The sequence below is a fragment of the Delphinus delphis genome, chromosome 4, assembly GCF_949987515.2.
Source record: "Delphinus delphis chromosome 4, mDelDel1.2, whole genome shotgun sequence".
NCBI lineage: Eukaryota > Metazoa > Chordata > Mammalia > Artiodactyla > Delphinidae > Delphinus > Delphinus delphis.
This window is the reverse complement of record NC_082686.1, coordinates 6000058-6023499: the sequence shown is the minus strand read 5'-3', so window position 1 is coordinate 6023499 and position 23442 is coordinate 6000058. Positions and strand designations below refer to the sequence as shown.

Sequence of the window (23442 nt, the reverse complement as noted above, 5' to 3'; positions counted from 1 at the left end):
CACCCATAAACCTGTCATCCCGCCTGGGAACTAGGAGAGCGGCAGTTGCTTAGATGAATCTGTGTGCACCTTCTAAACACTTGTATGCTGCAATTATTTTATTTTATTTTTATTTTGCGGTACGTGGGCCTCTCCCGTTGCGGAGCACAGGCTCCGGACGCGCAGGCTCAGCGGCCATGGCTCACGGTACCAGCCGCTCCGCGGCATGTGGGATCTTCCCGGACCGGGGCACGAACCCGCGTCCCCTGAATCGGCAAGCGGACTCTCAACCACTGCGCCACCACGGAAGCCCTGCTGGCAATTACTCACAGTACTTACAGTTATTTGTTTAGTTAAGCCCCAGGAGAACAAGGACTGAGGACATTTGGTTCCTCAACATATTATATTGAGCAAGGCTTCGCTGGTGGCACAGTGGTTAAGAATCTGCCTGACAAGGCAGGGGACGCGGGTTCAAGCCCTGGTCCGCGAAGATCCCACATGCTGTGGAGCAACTAAGCCCGTGTGCCACAACTACTGAGCCCACGCGCCTACAGCCCGTGCTCCACAGCAAGAGAGGCCATCGCAATGAAAAGCCCCTGCACCGCACCGAAGGGTAGCCCCCGCTCACCACCACTAGAGAAAGCCTGCGTGCAGCAATGAAGACCCATCGCAGCCAAAAATAAAAAAATAAATAAATTTTTAAAAAATAAATCAATATTCTATTTAAAAATATTATATCCTGCAGTTAGTAAAGTGTCTGAGACACAGAAGCCTTTAATCCCTTTAAATTAAACATTTTTTAATCTTTAAAATTAAAAAAAATTTTAATTGTGGTAAAAACCCACTGCATAAAACTCACCTGCCTTAAGTGTAAAATTCAATGATTCTTAGTAAGTCTACACAGTTGTGCAATCATCACCACTATCCAGTTTTAGAACATGCAAATCACCTGGAAAAAAATCCCTGCTGTCCTTTCTCAGCCAATCTTGATCACATCGTCAGCCCCAGGCAGATTAACTTTCTGTTACTATAGTTTAAAATCTACTCCTCAAAGGACACCTCTAAAAGAATGAAACGATAAACCACAGACTGAGAAAATATTTGTAAAGGATATACCAAAGAGAGGACTTGTGTCCAGAATGAACTCAAAGCTCTATACTAAGAAAATAAACAACTCAGTAAAAAAGGGGGCAAAAGATTTGAACAGATACTTCATCAAGGAAGATATAAGAATGACAAATAGGCATGTAAAAACCTGCTCAATATTAGTAGTCACTAGGGAAATGCAAATATAGCAAAAAACTGTAGTGAGATGCAACAACACACCTATTAGAATGACTAAGATTTAAAAGACTGACCATGCGAGTATTGGTGAGAATGTAGAGGAACTGGACTCAAATTCTTCCAAAATGTTAATGTAATAAGAGACAAAGCAAGGCTATGGAAATGGTCCAGATTAAAGGAGGCCAAAGAGACATGTTAATTAAATGCAATGCCTGACCCTGGGCTAGATCTTGTAATGGAGGGAAAATGTTACAAAGGACATTATTCAGTCAACTGACAAAACTGGAACGAACACAAATGGCAGATTAAAGTATTGTATCAATGTCAACTTCACTGAAGTTGATGAATGTACTGTGATTATATAAGGGAATATTCTTAGTGGTATTTTGAAAGAGATAAAGCAAATGGGCTAAAATGTTAATGTTAAAGTAGGTGAATATAAAAAAAGGGTACTGGGTGTTCTTGATACCATTTATATTTTTTGTAATTTTTCTCAGTTTGAAATTATTTTAGAATAATTTTTTAAAAAGAAAAAGCTAATGACAGTTTTATTTAGGGATAAATTTCTGGACATAGTAAAAGCCTGTGAAAATTTGAGGTCTAAATGAAATTTATTGCACTAATAACAATAAGAAGATTAATTTTTAACCTGTTGAATTTTGCATATTCAGAAGGGCTTAGCATAACAAAGAGACAAAAATAAAAACATCTTAAAGGTTATTTGGCTGTAGCAATATTTTTCTTAAATTGAGGTGAAATCCACATGACATGAATTAACCATTTTAAAGCATACAGTCCAGTGGCATTTAGTACATTCACAATGTTGTTCGACCACCATCTAGCAATAACCTCGCTGCTTTTAAAGATATTTAACATTTGCATTTAAAAATTTTGCAGAAATGCTTTTTTAAAACTAGTTAAACAAGTTTAACAAGTTTAAAAAACAACAAAATAGCTTGAATTACAATCTATGATATTTTCCTCTCTGATTACTTCCTCACACACATACACACCACACACACACACACACACACACACACACACACACACAAGAATGCTTGAACATTCAACTACGTTAAAATGCAGTTTTCCAAGAGATCCTAATACTTCATTCATCGTTAGCTATCTTGGACCTAAAACTGGCTGCCAACATATGGACAGGTCCAGTCCTCTGACAGCCACTGAGCAATATGGTGGCTATAAAATTTGTGCAAATGAGGTATCTGCCTGCGCTTAGTTTGTGACAGCCAGTTACTGAAATAAACACTGCAGATTTTTACCTAAGTTACTCTGAATATTGATGTACCCCTAGTTCCCGGTGGGAAGATAGTCTGTTCTTTGATTCAACCTGGTATGTGATCATCATCATCATTTTCATTTAGTAAAACCAAGCGGGCAAAGCTAAGAAGAGGTAAATTCAGTTCCTGCTAAATTGTTTCTTCTCTTTGTCCCCTCTGTTTTCCCTGTTTTGGGAATAGTTGAGGCAATCTCATTTTCACTTTGCATTTCAGTGTTGCCTTCTGGGTGTGCCTGTCTTGAGAAGACTCTGCCTCAGGTGGGCCACCCTCAGTCACTGGCCCTAAATCGCTCAGTTCTGGGCACGTCTCTGGTCCCTGCTGACACTCCTCTGAGTCTCTGACGGAGAGTTGGTCTCTATTAGAGTACTCATTTCTCCAATTTCAGTCGTGATTGGTTTAAAATCAACATAAAAGTCACTGATACAGGGCTTGCTAAACACATTCTCTGAAGTCCTATGAAGAGGAATTGTTGTATTATGTTAGAGGTTCCAAGACTTGTTTGTTCTGAACAAGAAATGGTTTGATGGAAACCCCCAATGGTGTTAGTATTTTCTGCCAGTCTTGCTCTGGACTGAAATCCATTTGTGACATTATCACAGTCTTTATTTTCTATGGGACGGATACTTTTTTCTTTTTAACTTGACGGCCTAGTGTGGTACTCGGATGGTGTTGGCAGCCTTTGTTAGCGCACTTCTTAAGAGCTGCCCAGATGGAGCAATAGGAGAGAGCTGAGTTGTTCACACTGGCCAGGTACAGCTGGTCCTCTCCTACCACTGTTGTACAGTCCAGGACATTCTCCAGGGTTTTCTGTCAAATTCTCATCTCACCAGGAATTGGTGATCCTCCTCCTGCGGGGATGTGGCACTGGGATGGGGTGTGGTACGGGTGGGGAGCAGGCGATGCTCTCCTCTTCCGCCTGAAAAGCAGAGACTGGGGGCCGGGAGATGGAGGCCGGAGGATCTGCTGTCACTTTTCACGAGGTGGTTTCTACTTCCAATCCTTCCAAACCTTTAGTGGGTAGAGGAGCTAGCAGCCAGGCTGCCTTGGATGGTCCAGCTGGAGGGGAAGGCTATGGAGCAGAAGCAGGCTCCAAGCCTGTCTTTTGTTTTGGTCAGTTCAGCATCACCTACCGGCCAAGAAACCTCTCCATGGAAATAATTCCCTCTACCTCTATCGAATAGTTTCGCTTCACATGTTTTCTTTAATCAGAAATTTGTAGAACCACAGCTCCTCCATTCATTCTGATTGGGAATTAGTTCTCAGACTCCAACCAGGGCAGAAGAGGCAGCTAATCATCTTTTGCTTTACCTACTACACATAACTGTGAGTTAGGATTCTTTCGCTGTAAAACCTCATCTTCCCATAAATGTAGGCTACTTTATTACAGGCTGAATGTAACCAGGACCTCAGGTATGCAGTTTTGTAAATTACTTAGATTTACTACAATGTTCAGCTTTGAAATGTAAACACGACTTACTAAAAACTACTTACAAAACGTTTTTCTTTTTACGGTTACTTGCTACTATCATTACCGTAGGCTTCTATTTACGTAAAGGTTTATTTGAAAATACATTTATTTAGGAATAAAAGTGAGTCAGTTTAAAGAAAGTATTAATTACATAACCACACAAGTGGTTTGCAGATACAACAAAACCAGAGACATGGTGGAGGCCGAATCTGGAAAACAGGTTCCGCGGGACGGTGGGGCGGGTGCGAGAAGTCTACGGAAGCCGGGAAGGCCAAGGGCAAGGCTGGCGTTAACCAGAACGCGGAGCAAGAGACGGCCCCGCCTCCCCGCGTGCGGCGCAGTGCGCAGGCGCGGCGGCGCCCCTCTGCGGGCCGCTGGGCTCACTGCGCACGCGCGGCCTCCGGCTTGGTCCCAGGTGGAGCTGATTTAGCCGAGCTGGCGCCGCCGTGAGCCTCCGAGATGAGCGCGGCCGAGGCCGACCGCTGGGCTTGGCTGCTGGTGCTCAGCTTCGTGTTTGGGTGCAATGTACTCAGGATCCTCCTCCCGTCCTTCTCCTCCTTCGTAAGTGGCTATCTGGCCTTCCAGGGGCCGGTGGGGTTGCCGCCCCAGCGTGCCGTAGACACGGGTCTCAAACTGGCCGCCCGACGGCCGGATTCGGCCTGCAGAGGCGTCTTGGTTGGGCCGTTCTGTGTTTTAAGATGTTTTTGAGTGAGTTGCTAATGTCAAGTCGCAACGCTTTACCCCCATATCCGGTTTTCTGGATTCTTGGGGAGAAAAAAAAAATGCCTGATAACGCTTGGCCACGTTTTCGCGTGGCAGCGGTCTGGAGTTCTCAGTGCCCTTCTGCCAGCCGCACTCATTTCCATTATTCTCTGGTTCCTGGGGGCGTCGAGCAGCCTCAGGCTGCTGGGGTGGGGGCGTGGGGAGGGCCAGTGCCTGCAGCACGGCGTCCGGGGCTCCGGGAAGTCTCGCCTTCTCGCGTGCAGTGCAGCTGTGCAGGGTCCCTGGGGACGGGTCTCAGGATGCAGGGGCCCCCATTCTTGGGGCGGGAGGGGTTGGAGACAGTGTAGACTTAGAATCCCCGTGCTCTGTGATGTTTCCTATACCCAGAGGAGCGACGGGCACTTGGGAGTACTCTCTGCGGGGCGTTTTGTCCATCATGAGTAATTTCCTCGTGTCCAGTCGCCACGGTTGCCGTGACTGTCATGCCATCTTCCTGTACCTCCCAGAGGAGGTGTGTTTGACTCAGAGTCTAGTAGTTGTCCTAAGACATCCAGCTAGTGATTGCTGGGTTGGAGGTTTGATCCTTGGTGTGTGATTCTCCGAGGTCTGCCCCTCTGCCTGTTGGAGCGTGAATAGGGGGTTTGGTGGCATATTTGATGGGAGGTGCGTGTGGAGAAGGTGAGGAGCTGTTCTCCGCGGAAGGGCGCCCTCTGTAGGCCGACAGTGGGAGTGAGGGGCTGTCTGACTTAGGCCGAGACTCAAAGATGGGGTGCACACACTATACCAGTGTCCTGGGAACTCAGTTCTGCTTTTCTCTCCTGGTATAAATTGGTGGTGGTGGTGGGGTATATGAGACTAGACAGGGTTTCTACTTCTTTTTGTTCTACTCTACTGGTATCCATCGGGTGCCTGTTTTGTGTAAAACTCTATTCTAGGACCTTATCACCCAAGTTGTCCTGAGGCAATTCTCTCTTAATCCCATCCCCTGTTGGGAATCTTTCCTGATGCTTCCTTGTCTTTAAGATGGTGTCCGAAGTACTCAGCATTGCATAAAAGACCCTTGAAGAGTAGGCCCCAGCCCACTTTTCTTTTTTCTTACTTTTTAAAAATTGTGGTAAAATATACATAACATAAAATTTACCATTTTAACCATTTTTAGGTGTATAGTTCAGTGGTATTGAGTACATTCACATTGTTGTGCAACTGTTCATCACCCTTCGTCTCCAGAACTGCAGCTTCCTAAACTGAGACTCTGTCCCGAGTAAACACGGAGCGTTATCCGCATGCCCCTTCCCCCAGTCCCTGGCAACCACCATTTTACTTTCCGTCTCTATGAATCTGACTATTCTAGGCACCTCATGTAAGTGAAATCGTATAATATTTGTCCTTTTATGCCTGGCTTACTTCACTCAGCATCATGTCCTTAGGGTTCATCCCTGTTGCAGCCTGTGTTAGCATTTCTGTCCTTCATAAGGCTGAATAATATTCCACGGTATGTATATACCACATTTTGTTTGTTCATTCATCTTTTGATGGACATTTGGATTGTTTCTGCCTTTTGGCCATTGTGAATAATGCTGCTAGAACGTTCGTGTACGAGTGTTTATTCAAATCTCTGCTTTCAGTTCTTTTGGGTAAATACCCAGAAGTGGAATTGCTGGATCATATGGTAATTCTGTTTTTAATCTTTTTGAGAAACTGCTGTACTGTTTTGCACAGTGGCTGCATCATGTACATTCTCACCAGCAATGCACAAGTGTTCCAGTTTCTCCACATTCTCCAACACTTGTTATTTTTAGTTATTATTTTTCCTTTTTGGATAATAGCCATCCTAATGGATGAAAAGTGGCTTCTCTTTGTGGTTTTGATTTGCATTTTCCTAATGATTAGTGATGTTGAACATTTCATTTGCTTATTGGCCATCTGTATATCTTTGAAAAACAGTCTATTCAGGTCTGTGGCCCCTTTTCTAATGGGGCTGCAGGCGCTCTCCCTAGGGGAAGGGCACTCTGGAGGCCCACATCGAGTGTGAGTGGCTGCGTTTTTGTGGTTAAGTTAGGAGTTCTCTATATAGTCTGGATATTAGCTCCTTATCAGATACATGATTTGCAAACATCTTCTCCCATTCTGTGGGTTGCCTGCCCATCTTACATGCAGTATCACTTCGATTCTTCCTATGTACCCCATCTCATTTCACCTTATATTGGAACCGCACACACAAAACTAACCTCAATTGCTGAAAGAGGCTGTGTTGGTTTTGTATTCCTCTGTGAATTGTTCCTAGTTTCTCATAAGCTGAGGGCGAAGGAGGAGAGTGTTTGGGATATGGCAGTGGCTGTAAATAAGAACTGTCATCACCTCTGGCTCCTTCACCAAACCTGTGCCCTGCAGCTAGCACTCTCTCATAAGAAGTTACTGCTGCAGTCTACACATGCACCAGGTTTGTGCCTTATCAGGGTGGCTGTTTGTCGTTCAGGTGAGTGAACACTGGGTTTGTCCTTGGACCTGTGTCACGTCCTTTGCTGCATCCTACCGGCTGTGTAACCTCTCTAACCTCCAACCAGTTAGCCTTCTTAGACCCGTTTTCCCTTGGTTGTAACACTGTCAGAATTGTTAGCCAGGTTCAGAAGGATAACATTATCCTAGCAGAGTACAGTTGCTGGTGTTCAAACAGGGAAAAGTAATAAAGAGATATGGTTTGTGTTGAGGGTCAGTGAAAAGCTGTAAGGAACGCGCTGGTCCCGTGTAGGGTAAAATGCTGCTGCTTCTCGACCGTTACAGGCTGCCCCATCACAGGCGCTGATCTGAGGATGCACGTGGGAAAGACTCCAGTGAGGATCAGTTTGACTAGGAACGGGCCATGCCCCCTGCACCTCAGACTGTAGCCTTCCTTCCAGGGTTTCCGAAGCTTCTTCCCTTCAGCCAGAGCAGGGAAGGGGCGCACTTTCCCATTAGTCAGGAGAGGCCCTTTGAGGAAGTCTCTCAAGTTCAAGAAGTCCTCTCCCAGCAGAGTGCTGCAAGGTCCTGGGATGGGACCTCAGCCAAATACTGGGGTGGGGGCTGGGTGCCTGGATAAGGACGCCCAATCCTCGGTGTTGACTTGGTTAGAATTTTCCTGCGAGTTCTTTCATGTTTCCTTTCCAGCCACAGGATGCATTTGCAATCCAGCACAACCAAAGGCGGAGGCAGAGGGGACAAAGACCACCCTGCGGAGCGCCCCCCTCCGTGGCCGGAGGCGCGCTGTGCAGGCGCCCCGGGCCCCAGGACTGGCGTGGCCGAGGGCGAGGGGAGCTCCTAGTTAGCCATGTGCCCTGCTCAGGCGTGCCAGGGCCTATGCGCTGGAGGGCGGCCTGCGGGTTGCGGAGAGATGCGGGTCCCCGAGAGCCGCGTGCGGTGCTCAGGCGCCAGGGGCCCCTTCCTCACAGACCTCCCTGCTTTGCAGACCTTGAGCATGGGTGCAGCGCAGGCTGTCCTCTGGGACTTGGTGTGTGGGACTGGCCGCCACTTTTGTGTTTGACAACTTCAAAATCACTTAACTTGCTGGTCTAAAAAGGGGCCATTTCCCTTTTCTCTTTAGGGGCCTGGACCACTGAGGTGAGGGGTGGACACTGCAGGGCCTGCCGCTGAGGGCCTTGCTGAGACCCTCCCCGTTTCCAGGGAGCACGGTCGCCTAGAGAGTTCTTGCTGTGGACCAGCATGAGCCCCAAGTGCTGTTTGAGGGGGTGACAGAGGCGGCGAGGGGGGTTGAGTGCGCACGAGCAGATGCGGCCTGGCGGATGCGGACTCCCCCGTGCCGGGGACCAGGGCTGCGAGGAGTGGGCCCGACTTGGCCGGTCCTGGCTGAGGGGCATGTGGGGTTGTTCTGGGCCTTGGGCCCTTTCCGGGGTGAGGGGTCTCCCTGCGGTGTTAGGGACACGCCTGAGCCGCCATTCCCAGGGATGCCTGCTGTGTTCCGGGAGGGAGGAGCCTTTGGGCTGTAAATGTCGTCGGGCACGATTTTCAGATGGGACTGGTCCAGAGAGTTGCCAGCCATTGAGTGGGGGAGTGAGGATTTGAACAACCCCAGTGCCACCGCAAGTCCTGGCATTTTGTTGGCAGAGGGAGTGTCCAACTTGGACAGGATCAGAGGGTGACTGAGGAGGACACTGTGATCTCACACAGGCAGAGGGCCAGCGTCTGGAGACAAGAGAAGCAAAGAATTGGTTCTGCCCTTGTTTTCTCTCCAGATTCTCCCACCGTACTTTTTTTTATGATAAGCAAATTTTGTTTGTTTGTTTGTTTGTTTATTGATTGATGGCTTGCGGGATCTCAGTTCCCTGACCAGGATTTGATCCTGGGCAGCAGGCAGTGAAAGTGCCAAGCCCTAACCACTGGACCGCTGGGGAATTCCCTCACTGATCTTTAAAAACTTATTTTCTTTTCTGCTTTAGAATTACTTGTGGACCCATCTCCAGGTCTTTGAAAAACCATACCCTACACAGTTTATCAGCTTCTGTCAAGTGGGAGATTTAATACACCTTTGAGTACATAAAAACTTCAGGGGACTTCCCTGGTGGCACAGCGGTTAAGAGACTACTGAAGCCTGTGCGCCTAGATCCTGTGCTCCACAACAGAAGAAGCCACCGCAATGAGAAGCCCGTACCCTGCAAGGAAGAGTGGCCCCCGCTCACCGCAACTAGAGAAAGCGCGCATGCAGCAACGAAGACCCAACGCAGCCCAAAAAAAAAATTAAAAACCTGATAGACATTTAAAAAGAAAAGACTTAAGATATATATTTTTAAAATTTATTTATTTAATTTATTTATTTTTGGCTGCTTTGGGTCTTTGTTGCCATGCGCGGGCTTCTCATTGTGGTGGCTCCTCTTGTTGCGGAGCATGGGCTCTAAGCGTGCGGGCTCAGTAGTTGTGGTGCGCTGGCTCAGTAGTTGTGGCTCGCGGGCTCTTGAGTGCAGGCTCAGTAGTTGTGGCGCACTGGCTTAGTTGCTGCGTGGCATGTGGGATCTTCCCGGACCAGGGCTCAAACCTGTGTCCCCTGCATTGGCAGGTGGATTCTTAACCACTGTGCCACCAGGGAAGCCCCAGATGTTTATGTTTTAAAAATTAATATTGGGACTTACCTGGTGGTCCAGTGGCTAGGGCTCCGTGCTCCCAGTGTAGGGGTCCCAGGTTCGATCCCTGGTTGGGGAACTGGATCCCACATGCCGCAACTAAGACCTGGCGCAGCCAAATAAATAAATATTAAAAAAATTAATATTAAGAACATTTAAAAAATTCAAATCTCCTTAAATCTTACATTTCAATTCATAATTCTAGTATATTTTAACAGTTATTTGTAAGGAGGTCTTGGATTAATGTTGGTACCTATTTGCAAACTTAAACACTTCCAAATTTGCTTTTTTTGTACTTGTAGATGTAATATATTCATTTTTTCTTCAAGCGCTGCATTTCCTAATTTTAACCACAAATCTCTTCAGTTCCCCTCAAGTTTATTCTCCTGTCCTCACTCACTTTCCACTCCTGAGTAACCATTTTTGGTCTTTCCAGTTTTTAATTGTTTTATGTACAGCGTACCTCGGAAATATTGTGGGTTTGGTTCCAGGCTACTGCAATAAAGTGAATATTGAAGTAAAATGAGTCACATGCAATTTCTGGCTTCCCAGTGCATAAAAAACTTACGTTTACACTAGAGTCTATTAAGTGTGCAGTAGCATAGCATTGTGTAAAAAAAGTATACATGCCTTAATTAAAAATTTGTTTATTGCTAAAAAATGCTAACCATCATCTGAGCCTTTAGTGAGTTGTAGTAGTAACATCACAGATCACTAATCAGGGAATACCCTGCTGATCCAGTGGTTAGGACTCTGCCGTTTCACCGCTGAGGGCTGGGATTCGATCCCTGGTCCAGGAACTAAGATCCCGCAAGCCCCGTGGTGTGGCCTAAAAAAAAAAAAACCACTAATCAAAGAACACCATAACAAATATAACAATAATAAAAAAGTTTGAAATATTATGAGAACTACCAGAATGTAACACAGAGACGTGAAATGAGCAAATACTGTTGGAAAAATGGTGCCAGTAAACTTGGTTGATGCAGGGTTGCTACAAGCCTTCGATTAAAAAAATCTGTGAAGCACAGCCTGTATTCTCTATAATGCTATGTACGTAATGTGTTTGCCCCTCTATTTCTTTTTTTTTTTTAATTTATTTTTGGCTGCGTTGGGTCTTTGTTGCTGTGCGAGGGCTTCTCATGTGGTGGCTTCTCTTTTTGCAGAGCATGGGCTCTAGGCGCGTGGGCTTTGGTAGTTGTGGTTCACGGGCTCAGTAGTTGTGGCTCGCGGGCTCTAGAGCGCAGGCTCAGTAGTTACGGCACATGGGCTTAGTTGCTGTGCGGCATGTGGCATCTTCCTGGACCAGGGCTCGAACCTGTGTTGCCTGCATTGGCAGGCAGATTCTTAACTGCGCCACCAGGGAAGTCCCCCTTCTATTTCTTTTTAAATCCTAGTTGTTTTTTTTTTCTGCGGTATGCGGGTCTCTCACTGTTGTGGCCTCTTCTGTTGCGGAGCACAGGCTCCGGACGCACAGGCTCAGCGGCCATGGCTCATGGGCCCAGCCGCTCCGCGGCATGTGGGATCTTCCCAGACCGGGGCACGAACCCGTGTCCCCTGCATCGGCAGGCGGGCTCTCAACCACTGCGCCACCAGGGAAGCCCTAAATCCTAGTTTTAAAAGTCAAGTTTATTGATGTGTAATTTGCATTCAGTGAAATTCACTTCTTGTACATGGGCAGTTTGATGAGTTTTGGCACACTTAATCAGGGTAACCACTGAAACAATCAAGGTAGAGAATATCTCCATCACCTCTGAAAGTCCTTTCCCCACCCTGCACCTGTTTTTTTTTAATCAAATTTTTAAAAAATACACCTTTATTTGAATTTTTGGCTGTGCCTCACTGTTTCACATGGCATTCGGGAATCTTAGTTCCCGGACCAGGGATCCAACCCACACCCCCTGCAATGGAAGCACAGAGTCTTAACCACTGGATCGCCAGGGAAGTCCCTGCCCCTGTTTCTTGATTTACAGAGTTGAAGCAGCATCTATGAATTCCTTGCTCTTTAAGATGATTCTGTGATTTTTAAAGATAATTTGGTGCATTCCTGTTTTCTGCTCTAGGGTGGATCTGGCTAGAGTGTATGTCCTTGGCCAGCTCGAACTGAAGAGTCACCCTCCTGTGCACCAGGCAGGGGGGATCAGGGGCTAGAGGAACAGACTGATTTATTGTGCACCAGCTATGTACCAGTACAGGGAAATATATTAATATAGTTTATTAATGTATCTTTATTAATATATTTTTAAGAAGGTGAAACAAACACAAATGTGCAAAAAAAGTTATACATTCATTAGAAAGAACTGGTTTTGTTTCCTGAACCATTTGAAAGTAAGTTGTCAACCCGAGTGCCCTCTTTCCCCAGTACATTAGTGTATAAACAGTGGCCTTGGCCGCAGTACAGCTGTCAGGTACAATCCTCCCGTCTCGTTCAGGGTTTCCTCGTCCCAGTGACGTCCTTTGTAGCAGAAGGACCCCAGTCAGCACCATGTATAGCACATACTTGTCATGTCTCTTCAGTCTAGAAGGAGTCTTGGTCTTGCCTTGAATTGCGAGGATGACATTTCCGAATGTCGCAGGGCAGTGACTTTGCACAATGGCCTCCTGTGGACATCTTTGTCCAGTGTTTGGCGAGGATGTCACATAAAGGATGCTGTGTTCTCTTTGCATCTCACCAGGTACCATGGGCGTTGATTTGGGGAGGTACACTCATCACTCCGGGTCAGTCCCTGAGGAATTCTCAGTCCCCTACGAGGTCGCCCGTGGACCTCCCCGCGCTGGTGCGAGTGTGGTCCCCTTGCTCTCCCCTCGCTCTCCTGGGACCTTCACCTGTCCCGGTGGGTTGTTGGGCGCTACCTGGCAGCCACTGCATGTGTACCCGGGCCGCTGGCGGTGTCCTGGCCGTTGTGTGTGTCTGTGGGGGGCGTCTGGGGACGGTGCGGGCAGGTGCCGTCACACTTGGGTCCCCTCCACTGTCCAGGCGGCCAGGAGGGCTCCTGGGCCGGTCGTGTCCCACATGGGGCCTGGCGGTCAGAGGCTCCTCTTCACAAACATTTACGTCTGTTATTTCATCTGTCTGTGTATCTATGGAAAACCACGAGGTCACACCTGTGCCTCCAGGTCTCATCCAGTCCCACGGGATTCATTCTGGTTCTCTCCCGATGCATGTTTCTCACTCCCTTTTCTCACAGTGAGAAAACTGGCTCACAGTATCCTCAGTAGGTCGCCGTGACTTGCGCAATCCTTTGTAACTCGCCCTCGGCCTCCACCACCACCTCCTCTTGTCACGTGTGCCCCTCCTGCTGTGGGACCCCGACTCTCACGCCAGGCAGCCCCTCTGCGGGAATGCCCTCTTCACCTGCCACCGCTTCATCCCTGACCGCCGGCACCCCCCTTGCTCGGCCCACCTAATTTAGCACAGAATTGTACAGGAATGAGGGGCGTGCACGGTCCTTGTCACCTGAATGGAGCTCTGGGGATGGAATCGGTTTTCACCCTGTAATCACAATTTTGCAGTAAAAGTGAGGGATACATACATTTGTGCTGTAGCAGTCCGTGGGCATATCTGCAGAAGGAAAAACGTAATTGAATAAAGACTCACGGGGCGGGGTGTGGTGGGGGGGAGTTTTCGTCTCTGTGGTCGGGGGCAGCAGGACCGGGACCGGGCAGCAGAGCCTGGCCGTGGGGATAAAGGGCAGCGTGCCCAGCTGCAGGAGGCAGCAAGCGGATGGGGGAGGGGGTGGGGGAGAAGGCTGATCCCGGCTGCCACCTCCACCAGATGTCCAGGGTGCTGCAGAAGGACGTGAAGCAGGAGTCACAGATGCGAGCAGAGATCCAGGGCATGAAGCAGGAGCTCTCCACCGTCAGCATGATGGATGAGTTTGCCAGATACGCCAGGCTGGAGAGGAAGATCAACAAGATGACTGATAAGCTCAAAACTCACGGTACTGTTCTCGTGTGTAGCGTGGGAAGCTTCGTACGAGCTGATTAACAGAGAAATCTTTATAGAAAGAGGCACGGCACATGTGCTTTGATCTTTGAGGTTCTGATGCTGACAGAGACTTTTGAGTTGTCTAGAAGAGACCCAGTAATAATAATTGTTACTTTCTCCTTATTTGCTGGTGAACCTTTGCTTTCTAAACACAGAAGCCTGGGGACTTCCCTTGTGGTCTAGTTGTTAGGACTCGGCACTTTCACTGCTGTGGTCCCGGGTTAGATCCCTGGTCCGGGAACTAAGATCCCGCAAGCCGAGAGTCATGGCCAAAAAAAAAAAATAAAAGAAGAACAAAAAAAAAAAACACGCAACCACACAGAAACCTCTAACATCTTTGATTTTCTTCATTCTCTGTAGGTTGACATTTTCAAATTCAACACTTTTCTGAGAGAAGCCTAGAAAAATCTCATGGTGGATTCCCAGGAGCTTTTGTGAAGGCTCTAAAAAATGCCCAGCAGTGTCCTTATCCAAGTGTAGACTTCAGGCTGGGGATCAGGTCTCACTCAGCTTTATGTTGGCCACCGTTCCTAACAGTCTCCTCTGATGGATAGGAGGTCAGCTTGTGTGCTGAGAGAGTGCGTGGCTAGTAGAACATGCACAGGGGCCTGCCCAGGCCTGAGACAGACCTGACTCCCACGTACGGATTAGTGTGCTGTGTGGTCTGGGAAATCCAGGAAGAAAAAGGTAGTCCCGTTGGTAAGTGCCTCGTAAAAGAATCTCTGATTTAGATGAATAGCTTTAAGAGTTTTTAAAATTAAAGCTTCAAATCTCATAATCTGTGGGTGACTTCTAAGAAATTCTATTTTATACTTTCTAAGTGTGTGTGTGTGTGTGTGTGTGTGTGTGTGTGTGTATTTTGTTTGTTTGCTTTCTGGCTGTGCTGCGCAGCTTGTGGGATCCTAGCTCCCCAACCAGGGATCAAACCCAGGCCCTCGGCAGTGAGAGTGCAGAGTCCCAACCACTGGACCATCAGGGAACTTGCTTTTCTAAGTATATTGAGCAGATGTTACATACATAGTTAGAAAATAGTTTATGAGAAGAAATAACATTTCTGTGTGCTTGAATATCTTCTTCATTTTTTTTTAGGACTGATACCATTTCATCCTGTTTTTCCTTTCAGTGAAAGCACGGACAGCTCAGTTGGCCAAGATAAAATGGGTTATAAGTGTTGCTTTCTACATATTGCAAGTAAGTGTCCTATTCTGTCACCTGGGGTCATTGAAGTTGGTAACGGACTGTCCTCCAGAACCATGTGGCCCAGAATCCGGGCCTGGGAATTCTGGCTTTTCCACTTTCAGCTGCTGTGCTGTGTGGTCCTGCTAGCGTGTAACTCTGAACACTCTGTGAATTTCTATGTTAGACTAAAATGAAGCCTTTGTTTCTCTTAGTCTCTTTTAGCCTTTGTCTTTTAGAGTTGTTAAATGTTGGGATGTTTTAGCAGATGCGCTTCTCTGGAGTTCTTTCATTTTGCCTTTGTTTCAGTGCAGTGTTGGGAGCCTGGGGGTGTATGGAGTGAGAGAGCTTATTTAGACGTTGTATTTTCTAAGGGGGTCAGTGACTGTAGATATTTAGGCATTGTATTTTCTAAGGCGGTCAGTCACTGTGGCCGTTGCTTGTCACCTGGTGTGCAGACATGTAGGTGACGTGTAGATGCCTGCTCTCAGGCAGGGAACACGTCATTCTCACGTCAGTCCAAGACCTTTGATTCCCAACGTTCTTACCTGGGGGATGTCTACTTGTTCTGTTTGTGGCTGCTTCCTTCAGCCGAGGGTGTGGAAGTGCCGCTCGCACACTTAGTGGCTGCTGTAAATGGTCTCCGAGTTTCAGTCCTATGTGTGATCTTTCCTGGGGGAAAAGATTTGCGCCCAGCCCCCCCAAAGCCCAGGTGGTTTGGGTTTGTTTGAGGACATTGATCCTGAGGCGTTGTCCCTTTGGTGCGAGAGCGGTTTCACAGGGAGAGGAGTTGAGCAAGCCGCGGTCTGAGGTCCGATCGCTCGAGTGGCACGTTCAAGGCCACGAAGGGGATGGAAGACAGCTGCCCGAGCGCTGCTGGGAAAGGAGGAGAGGGCAGGCAGCGCTTCTCGTCCCGCCACTTAACCTCGCAGAGGGCTCACCTCTGCACTTGGGTGTGTGGGTGAGAGCGGTAGCTAGTTTTTCAAGGATCTGAGAGGCGTGAGGTCACTTTTGTCACTGATGAGGTGTAGTTAGCGTAAGCTGGCTGCTTAGAGGAGGTGCTCAGTGAGGAAAGAACACTTACGCTGGGGGAGACCTTGGTTACTCTGTCAGCTAATTTGGTAGTGTGTATGTGCTGGCTGTGAGGACTGGATGGGTCGGGTGTGAGGTCACCGATCTGGAGAGTTCCCTTGGTTTGTTTCCATGTTTCCTCGTCTTCCGTGGTGATCCGTTGTGTGCCTGGCGGGATGTCTCCACTCACCAGCCGTGTCTTTGCAGGCTGCCCTGATGGTCACACTCATCTGGACGTACTACTCTGTCCCTGTGGCCGTGGTGCCGAGTCGGTGGATAACTCCACTAGACCGCCTGGTAGCATTTCCCACTGGAGTGGCAGGTACGCGGGCGCTGGCAGACGCGGTGGGAGAGCGTGGCCAGGTTGACCTAGGGGCGTGTGGCGGGAGGTTCGGTCAGCTGAGCTCAGCCTGACGCCCACAGTGAGAGCTCTGCGTCTCCGCCTCACCCAGGGCTTGCAGCAAAGGAGCTGACGTCTAGAGGACTTACGTGTCCAGTGTCACCGAAATGTGAAGTAGCAGGGCTACAGTTCAACCCAAGCCTGCCTCCGTGATCCAAGCCCAATACCTGGGGTCTGATACCCCGTTTATTGAAACATCACCTCTGGTTCCCAAATTCTGTGACTCCTTTTCAATTCACGCTATGCTTAGCCCCTCTGCAGCATTTCCTGCTATCGGCCATTCTTTGACTTCTGAAAGAATTTCTTTTGGGTGTTAAAATTAGTACATGTCATCGTAGAATGATTAGAAATATAAGAAAAAACTTTTAAAAAGACTCAGTAGCTGTGGAGAACCGCTCTTAACATTGCAGTATATTTTTTCCAGTTTTCTTTTCTATTTATTTTTGTATGGTTAAGGTTATCTGGCACATACAATTTTTTACCCCTCTTATTATGTAAGTCTTTTTCCACATCAATAAATTTCTTCAGAGTAGAGACGGACGTGCTGCTGGGTGTGCTGAGAGGGCAGCTTAATAAATTTCTTTATTAAGGAATTTTGAATAGCTGTTCTTGATTTGGATGCGTCATAATTTACTAATTTCCCTGTTAAAGGATATTTATTTAAGTCCCCAGTTTTTGCTGTAGAGATGACGCTGCAGTACACATCCTGGTCAGCCAGTCTTTGGTTGTGATTTGTGATCACGCTGGAGGTGAATTGCTAAGTCAAAGGGATGACCGTGTCAAAGATTTCCAATTTAGCCAGGCCCCTTCCTTCCCCTCCCCCTCCCTCTTCCCGGACCCAGCCAGGATTGTTGTAGCTGGTGGCTCTCAGTGTTGCTGAGCTGAGGAGCCAGAGGCCACCCTTCTGGGCATCTTGTGGCCTCTCTTCCTGTCTCTCAGCATCAGTGGGGCAAGAAAGGTGTGGGTAAACATTCCTTCGTGCTTGTAATGCTTTGGTGGGAAGGGAAAAACAGATCATCTGACAGGGTGGTCTTACAGTCTATTAATATCATAAATAATGATGCACATCCCTCTGGCAGGAAAGATAAATTCAAATCATTGTTTGTTGTTTTGAGTAGTTCCTGCTTAGTAAAGAAGGCAGCTCTGTGAATCAGTAGAAAGTCTGTGGGCTTCCCTGGTGGCGCAGTGGTTAAGAATCTGCCTGCCAATGCAGGGGACACGGGTTCGAGCCCTGGTCTGGGAGGATCCCACGTGCCACGGAGCAGCTAAGCCCGTGCGCCACAACTACTGAGCCTGCGCTCTAGAGCCTGAGAGCCACAACTACTGAGCCCACGCTCTAGAGCCTGAGAGCCACAACTACTGAAGCCCGCGTGCCACAACTACTGAAGCCCATGCGCACCTAGAGCCCGTGCTCCGCAACAAGAGAAGCCACCGCAATGAGAAGCCTGCGCGCCGCAACAAAAGAGTAGCCCCCGCTCGCCACAACTAGAGAAAGCCTGCGTGCAGCAACGAAGACCCAGAGCAGCCCCCCACCAAAAAAGTGATCAATTTGAACCCAGGAAACACAAACTTGGTGTTAGCCCAACACTACTCAGAAAGGACTGAAGTGCTCTATTTCCTAAAGTCAAAGGTAGCAGAGGCAGGAAATGTGGGCGGAACTCCTGGCATGCTCTCATGTTGAATTTCTTTATTTTTAGGTGGTGTTGGAATTACCTGTTGGATTTTAGTCTGTAACAAAGTTGTGGCCATTGTGCTTCACCCTTTCAGCTGAAAAAGAAGATGAATTTGGCTACAGCACTTTCAAAAACGAATTTTCACTTAGGAGATTACAAATCTGATTTATACTGTTTTATTGTGTTGTTTATTTTTGTTTGCTTGTTTTTTTAAAAAAGGAAACACAAGCCACAGGTTAGTTGTTGTTGTTGAACGTGTTTGTTCTTGGACTTCATGTTGAGATTCTTAGAAGAATCACAGTTTTGTACATTTGTTGTGAGCCATGGAGGCCAGTCTCGTGTGTACCAGCCAGCACGGCACCAGATTTGTGATAAGAAGTGTGTGACATTATGGGCTACATGTTGTTACTTGTGATTTGCACTCTTGGCATATTTTAAAGGTCACATTGCCAACTGGAAAGTCAAACTTTTCTAATAACTTAAGTACTTTAAAGACTTTGTGCTATTTTTAATCCAGATTAGAAAGTAACTTAATTTTAATACTACTACTAGAATTTGAAAATTTGTTTTTTAATCTCATGCAGTACTACCAGGAGAATAACACTAATTGACATTGCTTGTGCTTTTTCCTTCCTAAAATGTCATTTGTTGGGCAAACCTTTGGATGGTGTTATCCACTTATTTGAAGCTGTTAACTTTTCATTACTGTGTTTTATAAATGTATTCATGAGCCCATAATGCATTGTTTTGTGTTTGAACTGTGTGTTTTATATTTAATGTATTTCTAATGAAGCGTATTTTTAAAGCATTTAATATTTATGCTCTGTAGAATGGAACAAACTTAAAAAACAAACTGGGAAGCCTGATTAAGTTAATTTCAACGGCTACATGTTTGCCCCGTCAAGTATAATTCTGCTCAGTATTTTTAAAAACACTTTTTTCTAATTACAATCTTGCAAGTGCTTGTGTGACTTCCTTCCTTACGGCCACTTACTTGCTACGACCGATCGGTGGCAGAGGGCCTGAAACGATCACTAAGTGGGCCACGGCCCTGTGAAGCGAACTTCTAGCATGAGTGTTTAAAAGATCACTTTTGTATCCTTGTGTTCCCTGACGGTGTGATAGTAAGTTCGTTATTATTTCTGGTAATCGAGCTGTGTAGAGACGGAGCACTGTGCTGCTTTAGTTGATGGTCACAGAGTGGGTTTTGGGTTCCCCTCATCACTCAGACTCACCCGGCCCCAGGCTGTTGCAGCTCTGGGAGAGGATGTAGAACTGGGAATACAGCTGTATTCACAGCAAACACCAGTCCAGTCACCTCACAGGTACGTTTTAGCCACAGAGGATGAGCAGATGACCTGCCGAGGACATGATAGCAGCAGAAGGAAGCTTCGGGGTCTTGGGCCCCTTCGAGGCCACAGGCCCTACGTGATTCGTGAGCTGTGGTGTGAATGGCAGGTCACACAGTCAACAGTCGGGGGGCCAGGTACGCGCACTGTGGACCATCCTGGGATCACTAATTGGTGAAAGTCTCCCTGACAAGACCCGTATTTATCTCCTAAGGATATGTTCTTGCAATTAATACTGCAAGATTTTTGACAGATTTTACTGAGGCTAGAGGAAAAGATTTATAATTCACGGCTGTTCACTCTTTCCACATACATTAATAGTTTGTGAAGATGAAATAAGGGAAATTTAAATGTCCGTCACATTTCACATTCTTGTGGTTTTTGAAAAATGGTGTGTGTTTTTAAAGTTTTTATTATTTATTTATTTATTTATTTTTGGCTGTGCAGTGGCTTGTGGGGGATCTTAGGTCCCTGACCAGGGATCAAACCTGTGCCCTCTGCAGTGGGAAATCCCTGGTGTTTGTTTTTAAATAGGTAGTAAACGTGGCACTGAATTCAAAAGATATAGAAAGGGATGTGATGAAAGTACATCTTCTGACCTTCTACTGTCGTGTCACCCATTTTTCCACTATTACTAGTTTCTTTATGATTCTTCCCATGGTATTCCATACATTTATGAATATCGATGTACGTGCTTTTAAAAAGTAATACCTAGGGCTTCCCTGGTGGCGCAGTGGTTGAGAGTCCGCCTGCTGTGGAGTGGCTGGGCCCGTGAGCCATGGCCGCGGAGCCTGTGCGTCTGGAGCCTGTGCTCCGCAATGGGAGAGGGCACAGCAGTGAGAGGCCCGCGTACCAAAAAAAAAAAAAAAAAAGTAATACCTAAAAAAACCCCACAAAAACTGTTTGTTTTTTTTTTTTTTTAAATCCTACCTGGAAAGTACACAAAAGGAGTGAGGAAGCAAAGTCTCCTGTGATTCCACAGAAGTGGGACGACTGGTGTTAACATTTGTGCTTTTCCTAAAATTTTATGGATAGCTGTAGGTTTTGTGTTTCTATTTAAAATTACTGGGTATAGTTTATAGTTTCATGTGAGAATAGACATCTGTTTGATTTAAAATACATCTAAAGTGGGCTTCCCTGGTGGTGCAGTGGTTGAGAATCTGCCTGCCAGTGCAGGGGACACGGATCCGATCCCTGGTCTGGAAGACCCCACATGCCGTGGAGCAACTAAGCCCGTGCGCCACACCTACTGAGCCTGCGCTCTAGAGCCTGCGAGCCACAACTACTGAGCCCACGTGCCTAGAGTCCGTGCTCCGCAACAAGAGAAGCCACCGCAATGAGAAGCCCGCGCACCACAACAGAGTAGACCCCGCTCACCGCAACTAGAGAAAGCCCACGCGCAGCAATGAAGACCCAGTGCAGCCAAAAATAAAATAAAATAAATAAATATATATTTAAAAAAATACATCTAAAGCTCTCATCACGCCAATTTTGTTTGCTTTATATTTATGGTGAGTCAAGCAGGGAAATCTTTATGTACAAACCCACAGTCATTTTTGTATGGGGTTGATACAGTTCTTCTGTTGCCAGTGCAAGTGGGTGGAATGCTAGCTTAACTAGTTTCCTCTTCCCCGACCTGGCCAGACTTTGTGGCCTCCCGTGGTTTTTCTTACACATACATAGCTCTGTGTGTGTGTGTGTGTGTGTGTGTGTGTGTGTGCGCGCGCGCGCGCGCGCGCGCGCATGTGTGTGGTGCGCACTCTGGCCCCTCCTGTCCAATCTATTTATATTTTATTGGACCTTTAAGCCTTCTCTGACCGCTTTAGATAATAGTGATTTCTTTTTTCTTCCCTTCCTCGTCAGAACATCTTAAGTAATATCAATATGACTGCTCTGTCAACTAATTTTGTATTGACTTGTGGTGTCTATTGTGTGTTTTTATTTCTTATGTTTTAGATACTTTTGTGATAAAGGGTTTTCTGTCGATGCTGCAAGTGCCTTTAGGGCCAGAGACTGTTCCTTAGACTTTTTTATACCCCTCCCAGCGTGTTAAGTCAGTACCCAGGGATATTTAACTTGAAAAAAAACACACATAATGGTTTTCCACTAGGGCCACGTATACCTTCTACAGGGAGTACATTTTCATAGTTGGGGGGTTACCAGTTAACAGGGAAATTTTCTAGGGTGCTGTTTTCTTACAAGTCCTTCATGACAGCCTTTTGGTGGTGTCACAAGATTTAAAGCTCTTTGTGTAGTTGGTTTGCACACCATGTGGATCGCAGGGCAGACGGTTCATTTTCTCTCTGGGTTCACTATTGTTTGTGTGGGTCAGCTTTTCTGCCTGCATGTTTGGAATGTAAAGTGTATGCATCCCTCTTTCAACACTCAGGATACTGAGTCTTGCCGCTGAGTTCAATCTTTTTTTTTTTTTAATTTTTAAACGTGTCACTATTTAAAAAAAATTTTTATAAATTTATTTTATTTATTTATTTTTGGCTGCATTGGGTTTTCATTACTGTTTTGGGTCTTTGTTGCTGTGGCGAGCGGGGGCTACTCTTGGTTGCAGTGCGTGGGATTCTTATTGCGGTGGCTTCTCTTGTTGCGGAGCACGGGCTTCAGTAGTTGCAGCACCGGACTCAGTAGTTGTGGCTCATGGGCTCTGGAGCACAGCCTCAGTAGCTGTGGCCCATGGGCTTAGTTGCTCCGCAGCACGTGGGATCTTCTGGACCAGGGATCGAACCTGTGTCCCCTGCATTGGCAGGCGGATTCTTAACCACTGTGCCACCAGGGAAGTCCCACATCTCTTGTTTTGAAGCTATTATAAATGGGATTGTTTTAAAATTTCATTTCAGATTGTTACAAGTGTACAGAAATTGATTTTTGTACATTGATCTTGTTTTATGTAACCTTCAGAACTCATTTAGTAATTCAACAGTTTTTTAGTGGATTCCATAGGATTTTCCATGTAAAAATCATGTAATCTGTGAATATAGGTAGTTTTACTTCTTCCTTTCCAATTAATGCCTTTTATTTCTTTTTTGCCTAATTGCTCTGGCTGGGATGTTTGGTATGATGCTGAGTAGAAATGATGAGTGTGGAATTACTGCCTTTTTCCTTATCTGGTTTGGTATCAAGGTTCTGCAAGCCTCATAAGAATGGGTTGGAGAGTGTTCCTCCTTCTATATTCTGGACTAGATTGCTTAAGATCTGAATTATTTATTCTTTGAATATATGATGAACTTGCTCGTAAAAACTTGCTTGGGTTTTCTCTTATTTTTATTGGAAGATTTTAACTACTGATTTCAGTGTCTTAATAGTGATTCTGGGGTTATTCAGTTTTATATTTCTTCTTGAGTCATATTAGGCATGTCAGGGTAGGGATTTATCCATTTCTTTTCAACTTTCAAATATATTGGGATAGAATTTTTGTAAATACTCTGTAGGTGGTGGAAAATACAAGTTTTAAAGTTTTGGGGTATGGCTTCTGTATATGTCCATTAGGTCAGGCTTACCAGTTGTCTTATTCAAATCTTTATCTTTTCTGCTGTTCTTTTATTTCCTGAGCCATCCGTTACTGAGAAAGGTATATAAAAGTCTGCCGTTATGATGCAGACTTGTAGTTATGTCAATTTTGCTTTATGTTTTTAAGCTATTGTTAAATGTATGCATGTTTAGAACTCATACAGCTTCCTGGTGGATTGAACTCTTTGTTGTGTTATAGTAACCTGTGTTATCTCTAGCAATAATTTTTGCCTTCAGGTCTTTTTTTTTTTTTTACACCAACTTTCATTTGGATGGTATTTGCCTGGCAGACCTTTTCTCACCCTTTGACTTTCTGTATCTCAGTGGCTTAGATATGTGTATAAAGAGCACATGGCTGTATTTTAAAAATCCAATCTATGGCTTAGATATGTGTATAAAGAGCACA

The 23442-nt window shown here is 46.2% G+C and overlaps 1 protein-coding gene across 4 annotated transcripts; it reads left to right on the top strand.

Annotated features, from left to right (window-relative positions):
• Positions 1-4410: 4410 nt before the first annotated feature.
• GET1 (guided entry of tail-anchored proteins factor 1) lies at positions 4411-18973 on the top strand. Of its 4 annotated transcripts, none has more exons than XM_060010290.1 (5): positions 4411-4590; positions 13633-13798; positions 14969-15036; positions 16300-16414; positions 18190-18973. In XM_060010290.1, exons 1-5 carry the CDS (start codon positions 4489-4491, stop codon positions 18261-18263), a joined length of 525 nt encoding a protein of 174 aa, XP_059866273.1. In that variant the 5' UTR covers positions 4411-4488; the 3' UTR covers positions 18264-18973. The 4 variants fall into 4 exon arrangements, with proteins under 4 accessions (XP_059866273.1, XP_059866274.1, XP_059866275.1 ...); XM_060010291.1 differs by having other exon boundaries at positions 14935-15036; XM_060010292.1 differs by lacking the exon at positions 18190-18973 and adding an exon at positions 16545-17529 and having other exon boundaries at positions 14935-15036.
• The last annotated feature ends 4469 nt before the right edge of the window (positions 18974-23442 follow it).

Coding starts and splice junctions, on each gene's coding strand:
- GET1 (XM_060010289.1), top strand. CDS start 4,489: ATGAGCGCGGCCGAGGCCGACCGCTGGGCTTGGCTGCTGGTGCTCAGC. Junction 4,591..13,632: donor TCCCGTCCTTCTCCTCCTTC/GTAAGTGGCTAT, acceptor CACCTCCACCAG/ATGTCCAGGGTGCTGCAGAA. Junction 13,799..14,968: donor TGATAAGCTCAAAACTCACG/GTACTGTTCTCG, acceptor TTTTCCTTTCAG/TGAAAGCACGGACAGCTCAG.